A 27,545-nucleotide genomic window follows, 5' to 3' on the forward strand; every position below is an offset into this window, starting at 1 on the left:
ACTCTTATGATCTGACACCATCTTCTAAAAACTTGTTTTGATGCCAACGTAATTTTTTTTTTAAATAGCAAACAAAAAGAAAAACACACTTATTACTACATTTGAGCCTATGAAATAACTTCAGAGTACATGAGAATACTGCAAGATAAAAGATAAATTGAAATTGAATGATGAGTGCAAGCCTAATTAGTACCAACAATGCATTCAATATGAAAACACTTAATATTGCACAATTTGCTCAGAGGTTTCTACATATTGTCTTTTAAGAGCCAGAGGTTGGGTCGTCAGTTTCCATGTGCAAAGGCCATAATAATTCGCTGACACCAGACTTGGTGGAAATACCATTAATGGATGAACAAGTTTGCACACAGCAAACCCAGAGTCCTATCAAGAAATACCTCCTAGTCTCTCTGAGAGTCTTCGGTTAAGGGAAAGCAAAGCATAAAAAAAACTGAAGGCTAATCCTGGTGATTGAAAACACCTGTTCTTGGGTAAACACCCGAACGATGTCAAATATACATGCATGTAGGCCTGCATGATTTAACAATACACTTTTCGCACTAGAACCCTACTTACACCATGATTGGAAATAACCAATCTTAAAGAGAAGGTTGAGTTCTGGGAAGAGGTGAAAAATAATTTGTGAGCATTACTCATTCTTATTATGCAAGTGTGGAAGGACATCAGTTAAGACATGTTCCCTGAAAAGCATGGCTCTTCAAATGCCTTCATATTCTAAATATGCATGTAACATCGTAAAACTCAGGGGGCCGGCTTTTTATGCCACGTGTTCGTGTAGTCCCATATACATCTTTCTGTGCAAGTGTTTGTAACTTTACCAAGACTTGGCCAAATTTCTTATCATTTTGATGATTCCAGAACCTTGCAATACACACAAATTCTTATATGCTAGATGATCAACCTTTTCTGGTCGGTTCCACACCGTTTCTTTCACAATGCAATCGCATGACCAGAACTCAACTTCATCTTTAGATGTACATGCTTAATAAAAACAAAACACTCCTGATCATTTGATGCAGCAAAATTATGACCCTAAACTTGGAGCAATAGACTAGGGGCAAAGAAAAACCAACAAAATAAAAGCAAAATTGTAACACATGTGTATGAATAACTATACAATATGTAGCTATAAAGTTTTCAGCAAAAACAAAACAAAACAAATGGACAATATCATGACAACACTTTAAAACTCATGAGCTCCAAACTATGCTGGTGAAAAAAATAAATGATATGGATATATTTAGGACTACTGCATATGTCCTATTTCAACCAATACATTTTCAATACAAAAATGTATTCTTATTTCATTTTCAAAGCAGTCATCTTTAAGACTTTTTACAAAACACATTTCTAAAGGTTATGTAAAAATACCAGAACATTGTTATGTAGGTGCATGTACATGTAAGATGAGACTGTTATAGTAAACAACCCCTTACTTTGATGATCAACAAGAATTCAATCATTTCTTCCTCACCGACATGGAACTCATTATATGGGACCATTACTGGAAGACTAACCATAATACCATAACAGATCTACCTTTAAGGTTACCAATCAATTAAGCGAGAATGTGTAAATTCTATCTTTAAGAAAACCGGACCTGACATTCTATGGGTCAAAGGTTACAGAGTATGGACATAAAACCTAGTGCATGTAAGCCAAGTCACACTAGGGTTCATGCAGTGCAGGCTTTACTCTACATGTATGTGAGCATGTACAGGTGCAGTGATTAGTCTACTCACAAGTCATTTTTATGTTGAATAAAAGAGTATTAAAGATAAAGTTTAGTTCTGGTCATGCGATATTGCATTGTGAAAGAAACGTTGTGGAATCGATCAGAAAAGGTTGATCATCTGGCATATAAGTATTGGTGTGTACTGCAAGGTTCTGGAAATATCAAAATGATAAGAAATTTGGCCCAGTCTTGGTAAAGTTACAAGGACTGTACACAGAAAGATGTATATGGGACAACGCGACATGTGCGCGATATCTGTCAGGTTCAAATAGATACAATAATTTACCAAATATATCAATTAGTAGGCGGTTTCTCTGCAAAATTTGTATGATCATGCACGTAATAGTCACAACATATTCTTTCACATGATTGGTAATAAGAGCTTCCATTTCATTTTTGAGAGGTGGGCGTTTCCAAAACTGGTATTTACCTTTAAACTTTCATTATCACTCTATAGAAATTATATTTAGAGCGCTTATCTTGAATATACATGTACATGTAGTATAGCGATGAGAAACCTTTAACTTGCAGAGCAAAAAATACTTCTTGATGATTGGTACACTTTAAAGCCTTTCAAATATTCAAGGAAACGAATGATGTAAGCTGCCGTGTGACTGCAATTAAGAGAGAAGCTGCAACAGAATCAATATTGCTGAAGAATCTACGATTTGGAGCTGTATTACGCCATCGCTTGGCCATCTTCTGCCTTGAAACGTTTCTGAAGCGGCTGCCAAACCTCGTAATAGCTAGGGTCCACTTTCTGGCATGTCTTATCTCCCCACTCCGTCAGGGCTAAGCTCAGACAAGACTCAAACATGAACGCCTAGACAAGAAAAGATATCAATGAGGATAGTCACAAATGTATGCCACAGCTAGTCTTTAATTGTGTTTGGTTGTAATTTTAATGGCGATTGCTAGAGCAACATTCAGTTATATAATCAGAAGGTAATAATATGAAAAAGCTGTTATTTTCGTACAAACTATATGATGGGGGCTTGGGTGTCTGGACACTTAACAAACATAAAGCCTTCTCTTTTGCCTTTGGATTTACTGAACACTTTATGAATATATTCATCAAATAGCACCAACCATCATCAATATTTGTCCTGTGTAATATTGTATAATATTGTCCAACATAAATATCAAGAGATTTGTGAAATATAGCTGTTAACCTCTTCAAATTGCTGTTAAATCAACTGTCCGGACACACAACGTTGGGGTGTACCCACTATTTGCCTGCATGTCCATAGGTGATGTGGTAAACTACAGCATTTTTGTCTTCTTATGATGGGTATGATATCATCATATGTTTCACATTTCTCTGTCCTATAACACACATATATTTAATATGCATAGGACTCCTGTTGCTTATAGCCACTGATTTCATCCCCACTTGCCCCTCAACACAGTGCGTGCCGGCACACAAAATACAATGCCATATATGTTAGTAGTCCCGTATACATGATTTTGTGCCAGGACTGAATCCATTTCTGATCATTTTGATTATTAAGAAACCTCACAGTTTACATGAGGAGGCGCGATGGCTCAGTTGGTAGAGCAGTGGTCTCATAATCCGGTGACCCGGTTTGTTCAACTCACCATGGTCCCATCAGCGATCCGTTCTGCTTTCAGAGGGGCATTAGAAGCATTCTCAAAGCATGTAGCATCTGGACCATGAGGAGTCATCATACTGTGCAGGGAAGCACCGCCTGGTTGAAAACCTTCCTCCTGCAAACCAAACATCATGGAAAATTTGTAAGGAACAAAGAGCAAACCTGATGTAAATGTGTCTATATTTCTTGTTTATACAAGTGCACTTGTGTAATTATTGACTCACAACAGTTACTACAACTAGTATATAAAAGGTGGCTGCATACTTTTTGCTTCATGGGTAATCTGTCAGGAACGCCCCTCCTGCCCCTCGTTTAGAATATGCTAGTTCATGAATGCACTCCACTCCATCTACTAACTTGGATGTTATTTACATTTGAAACATGACTAAGGAGCGATAAACCAGATTAAATAACGTCATTCATTAAAGCGATACTAAAACATCTCATGGTCAACTTGCCAACAGTGCGTAACCCAGTACCTAGTTCTCACTTCGTAAACAGAGGACTCAACAGCACAGCTAGGGAAGCATAGTGCTACAACTGACCTGAGATAGCACTAGAGGGGATTTTGCAGTACTTTTTCTTGTACAGTAGTTAAAGGGTTTAAATATAACCCTGGACCCAACACTACAGAGGTTTCAAACAAAAGTTAAACATGATAAACCAATTAGCTAACATTGTTCCATATCCTCAGCTTCTCATCTTATTGATTTTATATTATTTGATTTGTTATTTATTATCTGTTTGTATTAAAACTGAGAGCAGTAAATCTAAACATTACTATCTCACTAAGGCGGCATAAGCTTGTAAATGCAATAACTTTGATTTTGTTACTTCTTTCGCACAAGCCAAATTTGCATCAAAACAGTCTTTATAAAGTAAAAAAAGAATATCAGGCTCTCATATTTTGACAACCAAAATCGTGATACAAGATAGGACTGTGGTGTAATTAGCCCTAGCAAAGGAAAAGCTTATTTAAAATCTTAAGAGCATGATAGTCAATTTATCCAGTCAGTCATGTTCTTAGGTTTGTGAAAAGCATCAATCCCAAAACCCCATCAACTATTGGATCCCAGATTTAGTCCCCCCCCCCAAAAAAAAAAAAAAAAAAAAAAAAAAATTTACCTTGGCTTCATATTTTCCTTTGATGAGACCCATGAATTCACTCATGCAGTTTCCTACGGGAGACATAAACAAAAACAATCAAAGATTAGAACAATCATACTAATTTCTTTTGGCATTTCTACATTTGCCACACTTGACCCAGGTGAGGTAAATGAGTTCCTGGTATGTAGAAGTGTTGTGGTCTAGTGTGTCAAGTGGTTTAAGCACTTGACTTGCAATTCAAAGGTTGTGGTTGGATCCCCGATACAGCACTAATGTCCTTTGGCAAGGCATTAATCTCCATTTGCCACACTCGACCCAGGTGAGGTAAATGAGTACCGGGTAGGATTATTCTTTGAAATGAACTGTGCGCTGATAACGGCTGCTGGAGCTAAAGCTAGGGTAATAATTCGTCGGCCGGGTGGCAGAAGGGCGTTACCGACTCGAAAACTACTTTTAAAATTATTCGCAAATTAAAGATTTGTTTTATATTTAACTGCTTTCCGTCCCGAAAATTGGTTTCAATCATAAAAGAATAATAGAAATGTTGTAGTAGAACACGGCCACAATTTTTTCTTGGAAATAAGTCAGTTTTACAAAAGTTTGAGGCGATTTAGTGCTAACGCCAATCTGCTTAAAGTTTCATTATTGACCTGAAATCTGAGCTAACATCCTTCTGCCAGCCAGGCGATGAATTAAGCAATTCATGTAAAGCGCACTGGTATGTCTAAGAACAGAAATTGCGCTATATAAATTTGGTACATATCATTATCATCTCCATTCCCATCCTATCCTACTCCTATTACTTGCTTCAGCCAATTGCCATTAATCAAGAAGTCTGTCAATAAATTAATAAGTTTACGGTTTCACCATGTGGGTAGGCCTGAAAAGAACTGTTGCGTTTGAGAGGGTTTGAGAGGGGATAAAAGGGGAAAAGCAAGTGAGAGAGTGATATTCTTTCAGTTTTGTCCTATGGAGGACTACTCTGTATTGTACAGAGAGGGGAAGAAAAATAATGGTCCGATGAAACTGTTAATGTTCCAAACAGGTTGACTCTTCGTCATCACAAATGAATACTTCACGGGCGGTGCAGGGTATATTAATAGCGGGTATGCGGACTTGGAGTTGTGAGTTGATACATAAAGAGATATACAAACTATAACCTAAGAAAGATGCATTGCATATAAAAATACTGTGATTGGAATAATACATGGAATAATCCTATACATGTACATATAAATACATATGATGAGCAAAAGAGAAGTAAAACGCTTAAGCTTTATAAAAACAAACTACAATTTACTCTGCAATCCCAGAATATGTTGGGACCACAAAAAACAGATCGACTTAAAATGCAAATTTTGACTTTGGAAGCTTAAATAAAACACATATTTTGATTTCAACTTATGCGACTTTGATGACTTCGGTGAAAATGATGAAAATGATATAATTTAAAAACAAATAAACAATAAATAAATAAATTGTATTTGCTGGCTTCAGGCTGGATAAATCACAAATTTGTATGATGCTCCACAATTTGTATCACTAAAATGACACCAAAACCTGCAACATGCTACAACCTGTACCATCCTCTCTAGCATGATCTACTTACTGTGGTAGTAAGGTGGGCGGAAGGTACGCTCCTGAACGGACCAACGAGGGGGGAAGATGACAAAGTCAGCGATGGCAGTACCTGGCTTGTTAGACTGGCAGGTTAGGACGGTGAAGATAGAAGGGTCCTGAAATAAATATCAAAGAAATAATGATTACAGGCAGGGTTACAAGCTAAGCAAATGAAGATAGGCGAACGTTCAAGGTGAGCTTTTATTAACCAGGGTGCCGCAAGAGAAATTTGTTAAATTAAAACATTACTTTTGAATACCCTTAATTTCATCAAACAAATTTTCATCAAAACAAAATCGCTAGAGCATGTAATTTCAGGAGGAAATAATATTTTTTAAATATTAAAGTGTCTTTCTTCCTCACTCACTTCACTCACTGGCAACATTTAGAAATGGAAAGATTTCAGATTTCAAGTGCCTGAATATCGCCATACTTAACAGCAAGGTGCCCGGATATATCTTATATCTTTTAAACCGTTGAAATTCCTTCTTTTTTTTTTACCATGCTCATATAATGTAGAAACAATAAATCTGGCCAACGACATGCCCGAATATATTCTCATATTCGTGTATCAAGGTCATGACCAAATATATGATATTTATTCATTTACATTCAGCATGAGGTGCCCGGATACATTATTCTATATCTTTTCTAAACTATATAAATCTTGTAGCAAATTCTCTTTGAAGCCCCACTGCGCTACTTATAGCTACTTGCGCCCTCTATACAGCAAACAATGCCTAAGCGGTACCCCTTGATCCCCCATTATGCCCTTTTATGTTGATTGAAAGCTGAGTTGATAACCACATGCCAGTGACCTTGCAGGGAGGTCTAATCCCTCCATGCCAAACTAGTGCAGAGGGGCTTTAAATCTCCTATTGGTTGTGCCTTTCTGGTATCATGGAGGATCCTAAAACAGTCTACTAACTGATCAATGTTGTACTCAGAAAGGTCCAAGGTTTGGTCATCTGGGGCCCGTCTTACAAAGAGTTGATATCAATCACAACTATGTACATATCGGTAAGAGATATGAGACTGCAAACTTGCGATTGATTGGAGGACTTGCAATTGGTTTGGATCAATCACAACTCTATGTAAGACGGGGCCCTGGTGCCCAATACATTGACGAGTAGTTAGAAGTTTACAATATAAACTGATTTCAAATGTGAAATCTCCCTTCTAATTTGATCTGATCTAAGCTCTAGTAATGGCTTTTTACTCAATGCAGTGATCGGACAAATTTAAATCTTACATAGAGTCTGTAATGTACGGAACAAAATAGACAAGACAAGACAATAACACAATAAGACAAGGACAAAAATACATTGTACTTACTGCATGATCAAAGGCAACTGCATTGATGACCATGAACTTCTCCAAGTCGTACTTGTAGGGGTGGTAGTTGCCGTGCCAGGCTGCAACGTCGTAGGGTGAATGCCTCTGACCGGCAGCAAAGAGCTTGCCCTGAAACTTACTGATCATGGTGTAGTCGCTTGGACGGTCCTCAAACCAGGCCATAGGGGTCAGGAAGTCACGGGGGTTGGCAAGTCCGTTTGCTCCTATAAGATAATAATAATAGTGATAAGCGGTTCCCCATAGAAAAACGTGTTGTTTTCAAGATTATTTTGCTATTATTTCACTGTATACATCGGCTTGATTTAACATTAATTTCCTTCTAGACAGCTACGTTCTCAAAACTCTGGCTTACTTGTTACTCCTAGAGTTAAAACAAAGTGGGGGAGCGAACCTTCGCTCATGATGGGCCTTCATTATGGAATACTCTCCCTCAATGGATTAAGAATAGCAGTTCTGCTTAAATGTTAAAAAACAATCTTAAGAAATATCTGTTTAATTTAGCTTATAATTGATTACCATAACTTTTCATGTCTGTACCTTTCCTATTGCACTTTTGTATATATTTATCATGTATTTCATCTTTTGCACAAGCTGTGCCTCGAGCATTTGACTGTCAAGTGGATTTGGCGCCTTATAAATCTTAGATGCTGCTTGTAAGTGTCGGCTTATAAATCTTATGTATTATTATTATTATTATATAGTGCTTAACACTTACTTTATCAGAAGTCTCTAAGCGCTCTACAATAATGCGGCATAATTACCCTGGCTTTAGCAGAGCAGCTGTCACGCACTCTGCTTTTCAAGGAATAAATTCATACCTGGGGGGTGTTTCACAAAGATCCTAAGTAGAACTTAACACTAAGTTGGACTTAAAAATTATGGAAAGCCATTAGCATCTTTGAAAATATTTTGTAAAAGTTATTTTGAAAGGCATTAATTGTTTATTCAAATCATTCATATTGTCTATCATCAAGTAGATTTCATGTTCTGGATGTTGAATTTATAAAAAGTCTAAAATACTTGAATTTCTGCTTTTGAATATATTTCATTTTAAGACTCCAATGGCTGTCCATAATTTTTAAGTCCAACTTAGAGTTAAGTTCTACTTAGGATCTTTGTAAAACAACCCCCAGGTCCCCATTTACTTCACCTGAAGGGAGCGCAGCACAACATGGATGAATTTCTTGCTGAAGGAAATTAACGTCTTGGAGTGGGATTCAAACTCACGACCTTATGATTGAAAGACGAGAGTCAGAACCACTACACCATGATGCTTCCACAAGAGAGGAAGGGAGGAAGCAATCGCTAAAAAGCCTGTCTACTACAGCTGGTGAAACTGTCTATAAAGACCACCCAAGGGAGACAAGAAAAGTGGTCTTTATAGGCAGGTGGTCTTATGTATAGGTTCCTTTAGTACATGTTTCAATGAGAAACCATTTGCAAGGAAAATACAAAATGTGGTCTCTGTAGACAGGTGGTCTTTCTATACAGGTAGTTGCAAAATCCGGTTTGACTATACAAGTAAGAGAAACTATAATCGGCATAAAACTGTTGGAGAAAATTATCTACACTGAAAAGTACAAATACAGAAATTAAAGCCCCACTGTACTACTTGTAGCTACTTGCTCCCTCTATATAGAAGACAATGCCGAATCGACGGTGGCCATTGGTCCCCCATGATCCTCTTTCTCTTATGTTAATTGAGAGCTGAGATGATGAGATAGCCACTTGTCAGTGACTACCCTGGGTGGTTTAATCCCTCCTAGCCAAACTAGTACAGATGGCCTTTAAGATGGGTTTTGCATAGTGCTGGGCACTGTTGCATAACACTTTCCATTGATGGTAACTTTGCCATCAATCAATATCAACTACCATGGCAACATCACTCAATAGCCAATCAAATCAAGGTTAATTACCATGGAAGTTACCATTTATATCAAAGTTACCATCAATGGTTGGTTTTATGCTACAGGGCCCGGCATATGCCTCTGCTAGCACCCATGCTACTTGCTCTGGAGGTAACACTATGGTTGCGTTTATTGACCAAATTTTGGGCTAGAATCAGGTTTCTCAAATGCCTATCAGGCAAATTTAGAAGATGATAAACGCAAAGCCTTTTTTTAAAGGTCTTTAGGTATGGGCATATCTAAAGACGCAAAAAGGTGTGTTTTGAATGTGACATACAAATCAAACCACCTAAGTTAAGGGTTCGGAGGCTAGCGCGCACCATGTGTTGTGTACGAGCATGTGTGTGTAGTTGACCTCCGAGAAACTGTCGGCTTCCCGGGCCAAAACAGATGCGCAGACACAAGGATAAACGCGACATCCTGCAAATCACTTTCGTATAGTGGGGTTCGATAGTGGGGTATGATAGTGGGGTACGATATGTACATATCTAGTGGCAAGACCCAATAAACTCGCCCTATGTCTTGCAGAATTTAATATTCAAAACAAGTTCTTTCTGCAAGTAGTTTCTATTTTTTCACTTGAAGGTGGCAATCTATTTTGCCTAACACATCATTTTGATAATGACCGGTCATTATCAAATGCTAATGACCAGTCATTAGTAAAATTATGTTATAAAACATCATTTTATGATACAAATAAAACATAATCTCATGAAACAAATAATACACATCATTTTGTTCTGGCATTAGTAAAATTACCCACACTCGGTACCTTCAAAACAGTCCAAACACTCTCGGCTATCACCTCGGGTGTTAGACTGTTCCAAAGTTACCTTGTGTGGGTAATTCTTACTAATACCCTCACTGTTGTGTATTATTTGTGAACCAACACCAATGCTTACCTATGGGACCCAGGTCAGGTAGGGTGAAGTGACCGTCAAAGACTTCAAGAACGTAGCCTCTGGAAGGTCCATTTACAAACACACTGAACTTCATTCCTTGCTGAAAACAGAACAATGATGAGAACAACAAATTCAATTTAACTACATTTTGAAAATAAATGAAACCGAAGTTGATCATGGTAGTGAAGTTACCCGAAAAAAACTACCATGCAAACTTGTGTAAGAAATTTGAAGATATGCAGTGTATTAGGCTATACATAAAATTTCATTTCAAAGTTTCTTGAATATGAGCGTTGCTGAATTTGCAATACATGGAAACAAAGCATAAAAGAGTACATTTTATTTTTATTTTTTATTACTTTATTTACTATTCATTTGAAGGTAAATATACATCAGACTAAAATGATGAATTTATTTGTTTAACACCACAAGAATGATAACTATGTATAAAAGGTTGAAAAACTAATAATAATAATTATATACCGGTAGCCTTAGTACTTTGTTTCTAAGTTATTTACATTGTAATTATCATTACCCCGGTCATTGGATTCAATGCATTCCGGCCAGGCGTCATTGTACAAGCACACACATGCCAATCAAAAGTACACATTAACGTTTGCATTCAACCGGGTACCCATTTAACACCTGGGTGGAGAGTGGCAAGTATAGCTTAATGTCTTGCCAAAGGACACTGGTGCCATGGCAGGACTCGAACGGCAAACCATACGATTCACAGTCACTAGACCACGACACCTCTGATGCCCTTTGGGCCCTCACTGGCTAATATTCACCTGAATAACGCAGATTTCATTAGGGTTGACTAGCATCTTTCCAAATTCTGTATAGATGAGAAGCTCTCCTTGCTGAGGGACTGGAGAGAATAAAGACAATGTAGCAAAACATTTTAAATGTTCAATATGCTATTGAACTAAAAAATCTTGCCTGAATAAACCTCCATTGCATACAAAAAAAAGAAAAGAAAGTGGACACTATTAAAAGTTGATATTTTCAACAACAAAATGTTTAGTATAAATTATGTTTCATAATCAAAATAAAGATCCCCTTTAAGGCAATCTGCAATTAAAACCACACTAGGCATGCATGAGTGAACATAGTTATTTAACATAAATGAGTTTCTGAAAGAAAATTGCAAAAAAAATGGGTCATCTGGCCATTCAAATGTGGATAAGCATTGGAGGTATCCTACTGCATCTTGACCATGCTTGTAAAATCCATGCAGTTATGAGACTACAGTTGACATCCAGAGGTCAATCATCCAAATTTGTTTGGTTTTATTATTGAACAAAAATATCTTACAGATGCACATGTTCATCAATATATTAATGGCAAGTTGCTCTATTTTTGTTAATAAGACCTTCCAATGGTTAAATGAATGTGCCCATCCAAGCATGACAGTTTAACATTTTAGCTTAAATGATGTTGGTAGAGCATTAATTTTTCTTTCATTATATTTTGTTGACGGTTGATATCAAGATTTTAACAATAAAGATCGAGTGACCACTTTTCCTTTTTTGCTGAGCGCAATTGAAAATACAGAGTTTTAAAATGCTGGATTAAGCAGGGGATACTTAGGTGAAAGGAAAACAAATGCAGATTCATGAAGTGGTGTGGTGATTAAAGAGAAAGGGTGGTTCATAAGGAAAGATATAATAATAATTTGACTCACCTATGAGAAAGTCCCCATCAGAGTTGTAGAAACTCCTACAAACAAGAAGAGTATGCATTGTATCACATGACTTGATAAATGTATCATTTAATGATTTACATCAATCTTCAGGAAAGAATATACAATTAAATGTCTAAAAGAAAGATAAAGGGCAAAATGCCCTAAACAAATATAATAATAATAATCATATATTTCTAACTTATTTGGCATAAAAGGTCCTGCTCAATGACAGTTGTTCAACAAATATTCGTTTAAAAAATACAGAAACAATTTACATACATGTAACAAATAATCAAAATCATATTTCATTGAATTAACTACATGTTTATAACAACATGTTCAACGTTACCTAGCATTATTGGACAACAATTTAGTGTACATTCTGAAAAGGAATAACAATACTAATAATAGCTACATTCATAATGCGCACGTATCCATCTCAGAGGTCGATGCTCAAGGGGCCTACAAGCAGATTATTATTATGACTGATAAAGTAGCAAAGAATCGTCTAAAACATTCAATTTACAGTATGGATTATTGTGCTTCGTCAGGGAGCCAGGGCTCTAGCCTAACGAGCACACAGGACATAGACATCACATGTATGGGAGCCCATAGTTAAAGTCCAGGGGGGGGGGGCATTTCACAAAGTCTTTTTTCAGTGACAAATTACAAAATCGGTGACAAATCTGCTGATAACCCATCAGAAGCAAGGATTTCAGTAGCTTATAACAAAAACTGTCATTTGTCATTGGTGACAAGATTTGTGAAACGCCCCCCAGAACCTGTAAAATTCAAATTTTGACATGGGACTCATGCCTACAGACTCTAAAAAGTGATTCTCTTCATAGAAAGTTAAAGTGGATCCCTAAGTCAAGTGTATAATTCCTTACTTTTCTGACATGGATGAGTTGCATGCATAGATGTGTATAGCTGCACCATGTCTACTCCGAGTGTCTCCCGCTCCGCAAACTGTACTCAGCCCCTATACACATCACAACATAAACAAAATGAACAGATTCTAAATACAGTAATAACCTGTCTTAATAGCAACCACCTCTAGATAAAGGTTATCTATATTGGCTCCATCTAGGAAGAAACAGTTGTTGCAGAACCTGTCTAGAAAGGCCACCTGTGGTCGATTTTCCTGTTTCCCTTAGGGGGCCTTAATAGATAGGTCTGACTGTATATCAAGAATATAATATTCCTAAATGTTTGTATATCAATTGTAAAACCTTATGGACATACACATTTGTACAAGATCCTAATGAAATGAGTGGTCAAAAGCAGTAACGTAACTGAGACTATCACACATTTTTTCCCCGTAAAAGGATGCAATAGTCTTTAGTACTATCAAACAAATTTGCGACAAAGTAAGTGATGTGCAGCAGTACTTGTAGAGATTAGTGTAAATATACTTGTGTGGCACTGAGCATTCACACATATAGAGGCAATGTGAGGATTTTTTAAATCTCACAGTATCCAGTATTCATTAATTCTTACAACCACATAATCAACATCTTCCCCATTGCTTCTAGTTTCATTCACAATACAAATGCATGAAATTAAGGATATGCTCCTGAAACCCTCAGCAGATACATGTATGACCATAATACTTTCTCATTAGTAAAAGAGAATGGACAATGTCCCCTCTCTCTCTTTTTCAAAAAAAATAAATTTCTATTATTAATTTTTTTTTTTTTTAAATAGCAACACTTACCTGAACAAAATCTACCTCTGCTGCGCCTTCACCAGGCATGTCAAAGGGACGCCAGCGCAGCTAAAGATATATGGTTCAAAACATGAAAGGTGTTAGAAACAAAATGAAATACTCTCAATTTACCTGTAAATTTACCGGTAAAATTACAGGTAAATATGTATTTAAAACTATATGTTCCTCAAAATATATTAATTCTAAAAGGAAAGACTCGACTGAGCATTGTACATTGTCATTAAATTGAATATATATCTTCTTTGTTTTATATACAGTCAAACCTGTCTATAGCGACCACACAAGGGAAACACAAAAAGTGGCCTTTGTACACAGGTGGTCTTTGTAGACAGGTTCCTTTAGTACATGATTCAATGAGAAACCATTTTCAAGGAAAACAACACATGTGGCCTTTGTAGACAGGTGGTCTTTGTAGACAGGTGGTCACTAAAGCAGGTTTGACTGTATATATAAGCAGATAAGTGTAAGAAATTGATTTGATTAAATTATCTCAATCTATTTAGGTCATTTAAAAAATCTATGAATATTGTTGTTGCGCTTTATGTTTCTTCACATGCCGTACATGATTTTTCTTTTCTTCATGCCACAAAGTTCAACATACATGCAATCTCTCTATAAGTTATTATGCTTGATGGAAGTACTTGAATTATTTCATGTTATTTTACCGTTACTTCTTCAATCTATTCACATGTAACACCAGTGGACGTGGAGAACCTCATGAAAGAATGGAAATTCTTTTAGGTAATCCTCATGAGTCCGCTGGTGGCATTTTCACTGTCTTGTAACTCTTTAATGTTATATGCTCTGTGTTGTCATTTCTATTTTGTTTATACATGTTCCTGGAAATTGAATAAATACAAAAAAATAAAACAAAAGAAGTAATTTACATCAAAGTGCTCTGACATATACTCTGGCAACAAATGCTCGGGGGAATATTTCAAGAAAAATACAGGGTTCAATAGGGTTTCAATTTGGTATTTAGTGAGATTGAAAAGCGCTATATAAGAACTAGCTATTATTATTAATATTGAGTGTTAGGGTAAGTGTTTGGTCCAACGATGAACTTTAAAATTTGGATAGTGTAGGATGTTGACCCCAAGGCAGTTATTGCCGGAGCAACTGCCGTACAACCTAAAATACTTAGTCAACCCTCCTGTTTGATATTTTTTTTATTAGTTACAGCCAACCTTACTTTATTCTACATATACTCTTTTGTCATATGTAAAACTTGCAATGATTTGTTAAATTTTATTTGTTATATATTTGTAAAACTGCAAAAGAAAAAGAAAATCAAACAGAAATAAATAAATCACATCAAATCAAATCAAGTACAATGTATACAATGTATGTCATTGATAATGAAGACAGGAATTTGCACTTAATCTAAAATGCTATTCTTCAGCTCAATTTGTGTAAAACACCAACAATCCTCTCCTCACCCTCTGGTTTGGATCTAGATTAGTGGGAAATGCACTCACTTGCCACTAACACCTCTATAAATTGGTATTTCTTTTTAACTGGATGTTGTTCTTTTTCCTTGCCTAATGCTTATGTATCCTGTGATACAAAGCATCTAACTCTACCAGTACTACACACATATTTCAGTGCATTTCAAGCCATTGTACTTTCTAACTGATCCACATGTTTCGACACAAAGTCGGTCATACTATCATACTTAAGTGAGACGCAGAGTCTTGTGTACAAATTAATGGAATACTGCATGTCGGGGGAGGGGGCCTTTGGGGGCCTTCACCCAACTCTAGTAAATGAGAAGCTTCAATAAGTCAGTGCAGTTTGGGTTGATAAGATATAATCTACATGTACAGTGTACATACAACCCCCCCCCCCCCCCTCCCCCTCTCTCTCTATCTCTCTGTCAGCATGGGTGATTTGTGGAAAACTAATTTGTAAGACTTTCTTTTCTTTTTTTTTTTACTTCTATACCGTCTTGACTGTACCTGGTTAGGATTTGGTGGCCAGCTATCCCAGTTATTGGTCATGTTCCCATTATTGATGGGTTTGAATGGAGTGTGGAGAACGGACGGGCGGATGCGATAGAGCCACGATCTCTTGTTATGGGCCCGGGGAGCCGTGAAGGCCGTCCCACTCAGCTGCTCAGCGTACATGTCATATGGGCATTTCTGAGGGTTGTTCTGAAGATAAAAATCAAGATAAAGAAAGGATATCAGTCAATCATAATATCCTTTATATATTTGCAAATACATTTAACTCTGCATACATGTTACCATGGTCATATCTGTTGGGGCTGCAAAATATAGCTCCGACTTATTAAAAATTTGACTTGGGAAGTGTAAATAACACGTTTTGCATAGTTTTCCATAGTTTGGTTTTAAAAAAATTGACTCGTGCAGAGTTAACTGGCTCTCACAATAATCACTATCATAAAAAGTGTAGAAGAGCTTATCGACCAAAAATAAAGATATCAAAATCTTTTCTGCAGCCTATTCTTTTTCCTCATCAATGTCATATGGGGTTTGAATTATCAAATAATGATTTTTTTTTTTTTAATTAATATTCTTGGACAAAGGAGAAGTTTTTTATATGCAATACAAGTTCATGAGTTGACATAATTATCATTGAAAATTTTAAATAATTTTTCATCAACATTAATCATAAAACCAGGGCAACTTCCAGCAAAATGAGATTTGGATAGTAATCTCAAGTTGAGGATTCCACAGAACAAAAGAATATGCTCCGTAAAATAATGATGGCTGGTACTGAAAAATAGAAGAATAGTTGCGAATAAAACTCTTGTGGTTTACTCTTAATGAGTTTACGACAAAAAGCTGTCTTTATTTACAGATTAGCTGTGTCTGTAAATTTATCATTGTTATCTTTTGCACTTTATTTCAAGTGCACAAAAGTGGAAATTAATAAAATACAATTCCCCCGTTCATAGATTTCTGTGGCTAGTGAGCCCTCGATCCCATGCATCCAAGGGAAATCCTGGATTTCTGGGTCTGCCTATATGTATATATGCGTGTTCATCGAGTCCTGCAAGTTTGTGGGTAGTTCGCAGGTAGAAACCCTTGTCAGTGGATGTGCATAACAGTGTTTGCAAGATAAGACTAAGCTGACAGCATACAGCATAGTTTCTGTACTTTAGCTGCCCTGGACACTGCAGCCAGAGACTGACAGAGCTGGGCTCTACTCAAGGCTTTAAGAAGTATGGTTAGGTGTCAAATTAGAGTGTGTGCCTGCAGAGTGCAGACTGGTTTGTACGGGCTACAGAGAGCTAAAGAGAGACAACGACCTACCTGACCCTCTGGCAGGGCTCCTGGACAACGTGGGTCTTCTGTTGCAAACTCATTGCCAAAACCGCTCATATACTGCAATGGGTGACAAGAACACGATGAGTCATATCATAACTAAATTTCTACAGTGAAACCTGTCTATTTAAAGACTCTTCATTTATATTAACCAAGATTATACAAAACTTCATTCTTCGAAATACAAGGGAAAACCTGAACATAATGCTCTCAAATTTCAAGTCACACATGTATCACACGACAACAACAGATGAAAAAAGGAGGAAAAAAATGACAAAAACATTTTTTTTTACCCTAACCCCTATGCCTGGGATAATGGAGAGAAAACTGGGGTACCGAACAGGATATCTATAAAAAAAAATATTTAAAAAATTCTGGCCCAAAATTCAGAAAAAATATTCCCTAATATATCTTTTAGTACTAGTGCCCCAATGGAGAAGGCACTTGTGACAAAAACAAAAATTCATAATATATTTTTGTACACAACAAACAAGAGAGTTACATGTATCTCCGACTACATGTACATGTACGTCACAATCCATTACGAACATTGGCGATTTGAGTTTCGAATAGCTGAAGGAGCTCATATTTTGAACACTCATAATTTTCTTATTATTGTTTGTGGACTTCTTTTGATTGCCTCTTGAAATGAACACTTCCACCTTTATATCACAGAATCTACTAATGGCACATGACATGTATAAATGAATAACTTTCATGAGCACGGATCCAGTATTTGTCCAAATGAGGTTTACAATCCTGCATTTAAATGATCTTTATCTGCCCATGCATGTACAGAAACTATCTCTGAATCAGCTTTTAGTACATGGTAGGGATCACCTATGACAAATGTGTAGAGATCAATAGACTCATAAAGAAGTCTACCCCCCCCCCCCCCTGCCATTTCACTGTGCAGTACCAGCACTTTAAGATGTCGGAAGTAAAATATGAGGGTTAAAATTCCAATGAATTACTAAGCCATCGATATTGTCTCAGAATGTGATATGTTATTATTGCCTTCATTGTACAGTTTTCTAAATACAGAAAGAAAACAGGAACATATACAAAATTAACTGCAGCTCGAGTGTTCTTGTAAAAAAAAATACAAATACAAATAAACACAAGAAATAAATAAATTGCTTGTAAAAGTAATAATAGAAACAAGAATAATGATTTATAATAATTTTTAAAAAATTATAATAACAATAACATACTTTACGATAATAACGATAAGTTTAGTGTACAGGTGCACACAAGACCATGATCCTTGATACTTAATTGTTGTAAATTAAGTGTCAAGTTGGCAACAAGAAAACTGGCATTATCGCATACATCACATGTATTTGTGTTCACGGCGGAATAAACATGGCAAACTTTTGTGAGAGATCAATAATTTTGTAAAGTAAAACGCATGTTACTGTTGGCTCATTATCATCAGAAACATGTAGACGTACGGTTAAGCAAAGCGCTACCACTCCGTTATCAATTTAGTCCCGAGTCCAAGCATGAGCAGACTTATTTTTCTGTCTAATCATAACTTTCCTTACCTTGAAATATTAAACATTAGCGGACTCACTTATACATGTATGTACTACAGGGGGATTTAACCGTAACAAGTCATGACAGTTTCATTTGTGAGTGCGAAACAAACCGCGAATTGCAGTTGCATTAATAAATTAATAGCGCAGTAGAAAAGACGACACAAAATAAAAACGCTTCAAAACCAATTATCACCCTGTTGATGTTATGGTCAACCTAAATGTTACCTTTAACGCCTCAGGCTCAGCCATGACCTCCAGTTTCAGTATAACCCCAGTGTCTTTTGATTATTGAAATGTTGATAATAAAGTATTAAGTTAGTGTCTACTTCTCAAAGCTCTGCATGCCAGTCCGTCACACTCGCAGCTCTGCCAGCACCAGATATGGCACGAATCGCTTGGCGGAGCGGCGGCCGCGCCGGTACGCGGTGAGCGCGGCTCGCGAATCAATCTCGGATCGGATCCGATGAAGCTAGCAATCAATTTTACGTACTGTGTATGCCTCGTAAGTGTACGTGTACACGAGCCAATTATGCGCGCGCCATCTATGTTTCCTCTTCGCAATTGGTCAAAACTGGAGGTGTGTCAAGGGTTGGGCTTTCCAAAAACGTCATCTTCGCTTTGACTAAAAATAAACATTTTGATGTAAGATGAATTGACCTGCATAAATCAAGTTGAACTTGCAAAATGATTTGCGACCAAAGTTCAAGATAATTAAAGGTAATACAAAGTTTTGGTTTGGGGTCATGAATTTGGTTCAAATGAACATATTGGAAGCATATGCGATCCTACAATGTTTAGTGATCGTTGTCGCGGTTGAAATCGAGTCTAAATTGATGAAATTGTAAATAATAAACTCTTTACATTGTAAAGCGCCCTCTCAAGGTCAAGATATTAATTTAGCCATTTTAATAATCAAAAGACTAGGCGTTGTGGCGTGCGCCTGTAATCCAGCTATAAGTGGAAGTTACAAATTGATTCAGCCGAGGACGCAGGTTCGAAGCTGAATCACGTCTTTCGGATGGTGACGTTTAAAGGTCGGTCCCCAGACGTAAATAATCATATCTGATTGATACACGTCTGTTAAAACCCAATACACACACACACACACACACATAAAACAATGTTATTTGACTAAAATCGACCGATTTGCTATTACCGTTTGGAATATATATATATCACAACTGCATACTCTGATATTTTCATGGTCGCAGCTACCATCCTATGGCCGTAGGCGCTATTTGATTTGATTTGATTGATTTGATTTTGATTTATTTATTTCTGTTTGATTTTCTTTTTCTTTTGCATTTTTACAAATATATAACAAACAAATATTGCAAATTTACACATGACAAAAGAATATATGTAGAATAAGGTAAGGCTGGGTGTAACTAATCGAGAACATCAAACAGGAGGGTTGACAAAATAAGCAAAGCTTGATAGTATGACTACCCTCAAAGGATACATAATAATACAAATATGGAAGAACAAAATATTGGTAAAAAAGGGGGAAAAGACAGAAAATAGAAGAGAAAAGAAAGAGGGGATGCACATCAATATTCACAGACTAATGTGGTAGTTGGATTTCAAATTGATATATAAAGATTTTAAATAAGAAAAGAAATGCAAATTTGAATACTGAGTGGCCAACTTGGGATACAATAGAATGAGAAGACTCTCAAGGTTCGGACAGTAAGAATGTGAAAGTAAGATCAGCCAGCTGGTTTTAAACCTGGGCCTGCGAGTCAGAGCCTTGAAATGTTTGTATAGAAGACAGTGTTTATTCAGTATCCCAAGTTAAAATTTAAAATTTATCAAAATTTACCGGGAGCACCGGTAAATTTTTATATTCAGTTTTTCTCAAAAGCAGAAGTGTTTTAAAGGCTAATTTGTTTAGTGCTTATAATATATCCATAGGGGCATCCAAATATATCAAAATTGTAAAGAATCACTATCCAGCCAATTTTCAAAATTTACCAAAACTTTGTAATACCTTTAACTAACTATCATCTTAAATGACTTCATAATTTTATGTTCACTAGAGCTGAAACGGAGCTGTAACTATTTCCATCGCTTCCCCATTAAATGTGAATCACCCATGGTCACCCTCATCAACGTTATAGGACGTATCATTCTCTATTTTGCTTTGATAATTCTTTAGAGTGTAAATCGATAGGTACGATTTTTGGGGGATATACTTTGCCCAGTACGCAATCGGCTCGGCCCGGTTGAAAGCATCTCGGCTTTACAAAGAGCATTCTTAATTTTGTAAGGATTTTGCAATCATCTGAAAAATTCCCTGGCCCAGTGGCGGATCCAGGGGGGGGGGGGGGGGGGGGGGGGGGCGGGGGGCCCGGGCCCCCCCCCCCCCCTTGAGAAAAAAATCATGCAAAATCACGCGATTTTTACCTTTTTTGGGGGTTGGGCCCCCCCCCCCCCCTGGCGCTCAAGGGGAGGGTGCAAATTTTAAAATATTCGAGAACCAAAAAAGAAAATTGTGCTCACTACCCCCCCCCCCCCCGGAAGTTTTGACGTTTTATTAAATTATTAGGAAAAGAAGACGAGTTATTGTACCGTTCTCGACTCTTAATCCTTGTCTGAACTCAATTTCTCCCCCTCCCGCGAAGTTTGACGTTCCATTAAATTATGAGAAAAAACAGACGATTCAGTGTACTGTTCTCGACTCTTAATCCTTATCTGAATTCAGTTCCCCCCCCCCCCCCCCTCACGCGCGAAGCGCAGAAGTTTTGACGTTTCATTAAATTATTAGAGAAAGTAGACGATTCGTTGAACCGTGCTCGACTTTTAATCCTTGTCTGAATGAAGTTTCCCCCTCCCGCACTTTGCGCGGGTAACTTTTGACATTAAATTATTAGAGAAAGTAAACGATTCGTTGAACTTTGCTCGACTCTTAATACTTGTCTGATTCAGTTTCTCCTTTGACATTTCATTAAATTATGAGAAAAAGCAGACAATTCAGTGTACTGTTCTCGACTCTTAAACTTATCTGAATTCAGTTCTCCCCCACTGTTAATCCTTGTCTGAACGAATTTGTCCCCCTCCCGTGCGAAGCGCGGAAGCTTTGGCGTTTCATTAAATTATTAGAGAAAGTGGAAGATTCGTTGTACCGTTTTCGACTCTTAATAAGCCCTATTTGTCTGAATTCAGTTTCCCCCTTTAGCGCGAAGCGCGGAAACTTTGACGTTTCCCTAAATTACTAGAGAAAGAAGACGATTCGTTTTACCGTTCTCGAATCGTCTGGATGAAGTTTTCCCCTCCCGCGCGAAGCGCGGATTTTTTGGCGTTTCATCAAATATGGAGAAATGAAGACGATTTCGTCGTACCGTTGTTGACTCTTAATCCTTGTTTGAATTTAGTTTCCCCCAAAATTTTAAACCTCTGATTTCTTTAGCTGATATTATAGGAAAGCGTAACTTCGAGAACATACAAGTTGTAGTCACTCTCGAAGTTGTCACAGCAGATAAAAATTCACAGTTCGTAGGGAAAAATCTTGTCGGCCGACCGACAATATACATCTCACCGACTTCAAACTTCTGCATTGATAGGGTACAAGAGGATCGAGCAAGAATACCGACACAGCTGACCCGACACAGCAACATATTTAACCGTGTCTTTCTTGCTCCCTCGACGAGACGACTCCACCCAACAACCCCCTTTCTCTTTTACTCCCATTCCTCCTCTCTCAGGCTCTTACCTCCCCCCTCTCTCCTCTCTTTCATCCCCCGTTTCGTTTGTTTCCCTTTTCTCATTTTTCTTCTTTTTTTCCTTTTCTTTCTTTTCTTTTCTTTCCTCTCCTTCCCCTTTTTCCTATTTCTCTTTTTTTTTCCTTTCTTTTCCTTTCTTTCCTTTCTTTCTTTCTTCTCCTTTTCTTTTTTTCTTTTCTTTCCCTTTCCCTCTCTTTTTTCCCTCCCCCTTTTCTCTTTTTTCCAGACGGCAGCGCAATTTTACCGACAATATCCTGACAGGTGGGGGTGACGCCCCCCCCCCCCTGGATCCACCCCTGATCTCTCTCCACTTATAACCAACCTGTATGATGCAGTCATCTGAAGATGCAAGAGAGAAGTTGTCATTATCATCATCCGCTTCGGCCATTGGAAAGGCATAGGCGATGCTCTCGGCCGTTAACTCTCTCGGTCTCTCTATCGTCACCGTAGTAGAGGGTCGTTCCACTGTCATCGATCGTGCTGCTGGTACCGGCTGTGCCTCGCGGAACATTGCGGCGTAGTCGATGTCTTGGGGTGGAGGTGGTGGGGGAACTGGTGGCGGCACAGGTCGGCGGGGTGGGGGCTTCTGATTCTTGCTCGCTAGGTATGCTTGGTAGCTGTGCATGGAGAGATGTTTTGAAAGAAAGAGAGAATAATGTAAAATTATACGAGAACATGGAACAACCGGGGTATAGACCGAAGTTTGTTGAAGAGAAATGTGACGAGTACAAATAAGAAGGAGCTAGGAGGAGGAGGAGGAGGAGAAAGTAAAGAAGGGGAAGGAGAAGGGGAAAAGAATTAGAATGACGTGCATGCAGGAGGAGGAGAAGAATAAAAAGAGAGCAGTTTTTTCCATCTCCTCAACCTCTTTCGTTTCCATCTATATTTATATACCCTTTCATGTATCTTCCCAACAGTTGCCATTTTGTTCTCTTCCGACATGTCTAATAAGTAATATGATATATCTCTGTTATTTCATCTTCTCTTATAAAGAACAGTTCGAGTTCGCATGACTTAGATGTATTAATGCATTGTGTAATCATTGTGGTTATTAGCAAAATACAGTTTCTCACTATTTCTGTTATGGATGTTGCATGTTGTTATATCTAGGAGTTATAATAATTTAGGGTTGTACATTTTCCCGGTTAGCCTTATACCCCGCCCCTCTTTCTCTCTCTCTCTCTCTCTCTCTCTCTCTCTCTCCTCGGTTTATCTTACTCTTCACCCTATACATAATGCCCCTCTCTGTATCCTTCTATGTGCCTTTCCATGCATATCCCTCTGTTTGCTTCTCTGACTTTTCAAACAGTCTTCTGTGGGCGGAATATTGCAATCACCATTTTATCCGTATCCTTCTTCTTCTTCTTCTTCTTCTTCTTCTTCTTCTTCATCCTTTTTCTTTTTCATCATTTTTCTTTTTCCTCTCTCTCCCTCCCCTCTCTCTCTCCCATCTCTCTCACCTTTCCATATCGGACATGCAATCCATGACTGTATTGTGTCGTCTTTATTAAAAAGTAGTTGGAACATGAACTGAACAGGAAAGTTAATATTTTAAAAACCAAGGTCCATGACAAAGTATAAGGCCTAAAAAAAAAAAAAAGTTGTATTGCCCTTTGCGACCGACCCAAAAATATTAAAATCTACGGTCGGCATTTTTTTAAACCGTTTTCTAGAGAAAACAAATATTGCAGCATTCCAAACAGATAAATATCAGTCCAAGGAGGGAGAAGAAAAAAAGTATATAAAAAAAAAGGTTTCCGACCGATCGATCCATTTTTTGGCACGTAAAGGGCAATAGGCCTACAACATATTTTTTCCAGGTCTAATACAGATTAAACTTACTCAGCTGAACCAAAGAGATTACGGGGGCTCCGCCCCGGACCCCACCAAGGGCCCTAGGGCGGTTCCCTGGATGCTCATCTCACCGTAATTAAATACCTCAAATCCCTGAGCTTCAAGGGGCTTTGCCCCCTGGACCCCGCCAACGACCCTAAGGTAGACCCCTGCATGCTCAACTGACCGTATTTATTATCTAAAACCTCTGAGCTTCAGGGGGCTCTGCCCCCTGTACCACATTAATGGCTTTAAAGAGGACCCCTGGATGCTCATTAACCGTAATTAAATACCTAAAGCCCCGGTGCTTCCGGGGGCTCTGTCCCTAGACTCCCCGCTAAATAGTGACATGCCAGTGTCACAAATAAGGTAATATCTAAATATGCTTATCTGACCGTAATTGAATGCCTAAAAACCCTGAGCTTCCGGGGGCTCAGACCCTTGACCCCCGTGCCGGGGCTCAGGCCCTGGACCCCACGCCAATTTACGTTCTATACCTGATCGTTAATACTACACTTTGAAAAACGTTACAGCGGGCCTGCATGTAACGTGTAAGAGTGGTGGTGATACAGATTTTTCTTCTGTCCCCACCCTCCTTCCAAAGGTTTTTGCTCATTACGCCACTGCCCCTGGAAGGTGAGCCCCCTGGAATGTTTACACCCTCCCCCCCCCCCCCCCCCAATTCCAAACTGCTTTCGACGCGCAAGCAGAGATTCCATCTTTCGAGCTATTTCCCCCAATTTCTGCCGCCCAAACAACTTCAAAATGTATTAACTTAAAGAAATATAAAAATCATGATGACAATTCTATATAATAATGATAACTGTAATCATCATATTAATAATGAAAATGAAAGTATAATAACTATTTGTATTCATGTAATTGTCATTGTTATTGGTGGGGGCAGAGGGGACATGGGCCCGGCCCGGGTGGTACTTGTAGAGAATCAAAAACGCGGAAGAGAGGGGTGTATACGGCGCAAGAGAGAGAGAGAGAGAGAGAGAGAGAGGGGAGAAAAGGAAAACAGGTCATGATAATACATAATGTTAATATTGTACCCCAATGCTATAATTTTTGAAGGGTTCCAATGGAAAAATTTGCTAAAACTCCGTCGCTAATTGGCTCCCTTGCATAATTTGCTTCAGAATTTCGTAATTTGCTATGACTATAATACAGCAAGTTTCGCGACATGCCCCCTCCCATTTCATGTAGCAGGTAGATTTACAACTTGGTTTAACCACGCCCATTATTCAAACCAATAAGGGGCCAAACATTAATGAAATGAATTATTCCTGATTATTCAATTTTTTGATCTGATTCTCAGATTAGGATGAGCGAATTCGTTAGTTAGTAAGCTCCGGGTGGCTTATAATGAGAAGAAGGGAGGAGGAATAAAACAACATGAAGAAGAAAGACAATGCAAAGTTATTAAAAGATAGAGAGACCCAGAAAGATATTGATTGATAGATTGATTTATTTTATTCGACAAGCTTCCAACATACAACAATATACAATAATAACAGATCAGAAATAAGTCAGCTTGAACAGGATAACCCACGAAAGCTCGAGAGCTCATTTCCAGTGGGGTCCCTTACAGACATGTATAGAATTAATAAGTTAAAATAGTAATATTTACAGACAGATAAGAAAAAATAATAAAAGAATTACTTATTGAAATATTAACAACATTAAACTGATGATAGAAATGATAATAAGTACAAGAAGAGAAGGAAGAAGGAGAAGAAGGAGAATATAGGCAGATAGAAATATAAGAAAGAGGTAATCAGAAAAAAGATGAAAACAAGAGAGAGAAACGAAATGAATGGACAAAATTTAATGTGCTAATAAATACAAAAATAAAGAAAGAGAAACCATGCATGCAAAAATAGCGTAGGGAAAAAAACGGGGAAACATACAAAATATCAACACAAAAGAGTGAGAAAAGGGGAAGGGACTCAAGGAGTACACTTAGGAGAGGGATAAAAGGAGCATACGAAGAAAAAATAATTGAAGGATTGTAGAATGAGTTTCTGAGATGAAATGAGATAGAATGAGATGGATGAAAAATGAAATGGACGAAAAGGGACGAAGGCCGTTGGAGAAAATAAGCTGTGGTCCGGGGAACGCGGACACACGGTCGTGACCATTATAACCTAGAGCTTCAATAGCATAATATTTGTTCATCCTAGGCTCCAAATCAAGGTATCCACAATGATGCTCATAGAATTCATTGTGTTCGAGGATTGGAATAAGCAAACAAAATTATTGTCACATCGAGTCTAGACTTTAGACGCCTCACCATGACCCATGCACTAGGATATGCTGCGGATACTTGCAAGTATACGTAGCTATATGTAGAAGAGACGACAAAAATGTACTCGCCACACAAAGAACGTGTATTCGAGTATACAGTATAGACTTACCGCTCTACGTGCTGTTTCAAGTGCTTCACAAAATTGGACGTTGTATTCGGGGCATCTGAGATCCCTTTATCGCAAGATAAACATACTGCCGTACGTCTTTTCATATTGCAAGCATAGTTGTAGAAATTAAACTCTATCACCTGTGGAACCTTGTAACTCAAATATCTCTCCCGAGGTTTTTTTCTACTCGCCATAATGATGAAATATATGAAAGTAGATTTTCGAGTAGTATAGTAGTACTCGATGGAATACTCGCTAACGTGGGGGTGTACTAAAGGCCGTGCGATAAATCTGCATAATGCCAAGTACGTACTTGATTGATCTGATCACGTGGGACGGGCGGCTCTTGATTGGCCGATTCCGAGGCGAACGGTGCATGGGGGTCGAGGGGGGGGGGGGGGGGGGGGTTAGGAGTTATCTTGTCTGGTATAGGCATAATTTATAATACAGTGAAGAAACCATTTACCTTCTAAAGTGACGAATAAAGAATAGAATTTTCGGACGTCAACGATTTTTTTTCAGTAAGGATTTGTTTCATTTTTAATTTATAGGCGACCGTAAAGTAAAGCGACATTTTGTAGACACTATATACATTAACATTGCTAAATTTCACCCGGGTGGTGGGACTATAGACACCTCCCTGATTTTACTCGGGACTATGACTAACATGATTTTTATTAAAACGAAACATTTTTTTCTTGTCCGAATAAATTGTATTTATCAATAATCAAACGAAAGTGATATTTTGTTTTCCTTTTTATTGATACCGCTTAAAAATGTCCCGTTGGCTCAGGCACTTCTGCTTTCTTCGTTCTCCTCATCGATTTACTTCTTGCAAGGTTTCGACTTTACCTCCACATTGTCTCACCATTAATTTTAATTAAAGGGATCCGGTAACTTTGTCTCAGATTCTGAAACTAAATTCTGGATATTAGCTCAGCATGCTGTAATGATAATTATAAACCTTTAGGTCAATCAGGAACCCCATGACTTTTACAAGCCGATCGCCTGTCTGATTATCAAGATATTTATGATTGGAATTACAAATTTTGAAAACCG

At 37.8% G+C, this 27,545-nt stretch overlaps 1 protein-coding gene across 2 annotated transcripts; it reads right to left on the reverse strand.

Moving 5' to 3' along the window:
* Positions 1–2,175: 2,175 nt before the first annotated feature.
* Positions 2,176–26,765, reverse strand: LOC575623 (homogentisate 1,2-dioxygenase). Of its 2 annotated transcripts, XM_776010.5 has the most exons (14): positions 26,487–26,765; positions 22,553–22,847; positions 16,956–17,027; positions 15,636–15,830; positions 13,666–13,725; positions 12,839–12,930; positions 11,949–11,983; positions 11,053–11,132; positions 10,262–10,361; positions 7,432–7,655; positions 6,086–6,212; positions 4,495–4,547; positions 3,356–3,484; positions 2,176–2,579 (listed from the first exon to the last, which is right to left on the reverse strand). In XM_776010.5, exons 1-14 carry the CDS (start codon positions 26,678–26,680, stop codon positions 2,436–2,438), a joined length of 1,800 nt encoding a protein of 599 aa, XP_781103.4. In that variant the 5' UTR covers positions 26,681–26,765; the 3' UTR covers positions 2,176–2,435. The 2 variants fall into 2 exon arrangements, with proteins under 2 accessions (XP_781103.4, XP_030850702.1); XM_030994842.1 differs by lacking the exons at positions 22,553–22,847; positions 26,487–26,765 and adding an exon at positions 18,734–18,879.
* Between the last annotated feature and the right edge of the window lie 780 nt (positions 26,766–27,545).

Source organism: Strongylocentrotus purpuratus, unplaced genomic scaffold (assembly GCF_000002235.5).
Source record: "Strongylocentrotus purpuratus isolate Spur 01 unplaced genomic scaffold, Spur_5.0 spur5_scaffold_21, whole genome shotgun sequence".
Taxonomy (NCBI): Eukaryota; Metazoa; Echinodermata; class Echinoidea; order Camarodonta; family Strongylocentrotidae; genus Strongylocentrotus; species Strongylocentrotus purpuratus.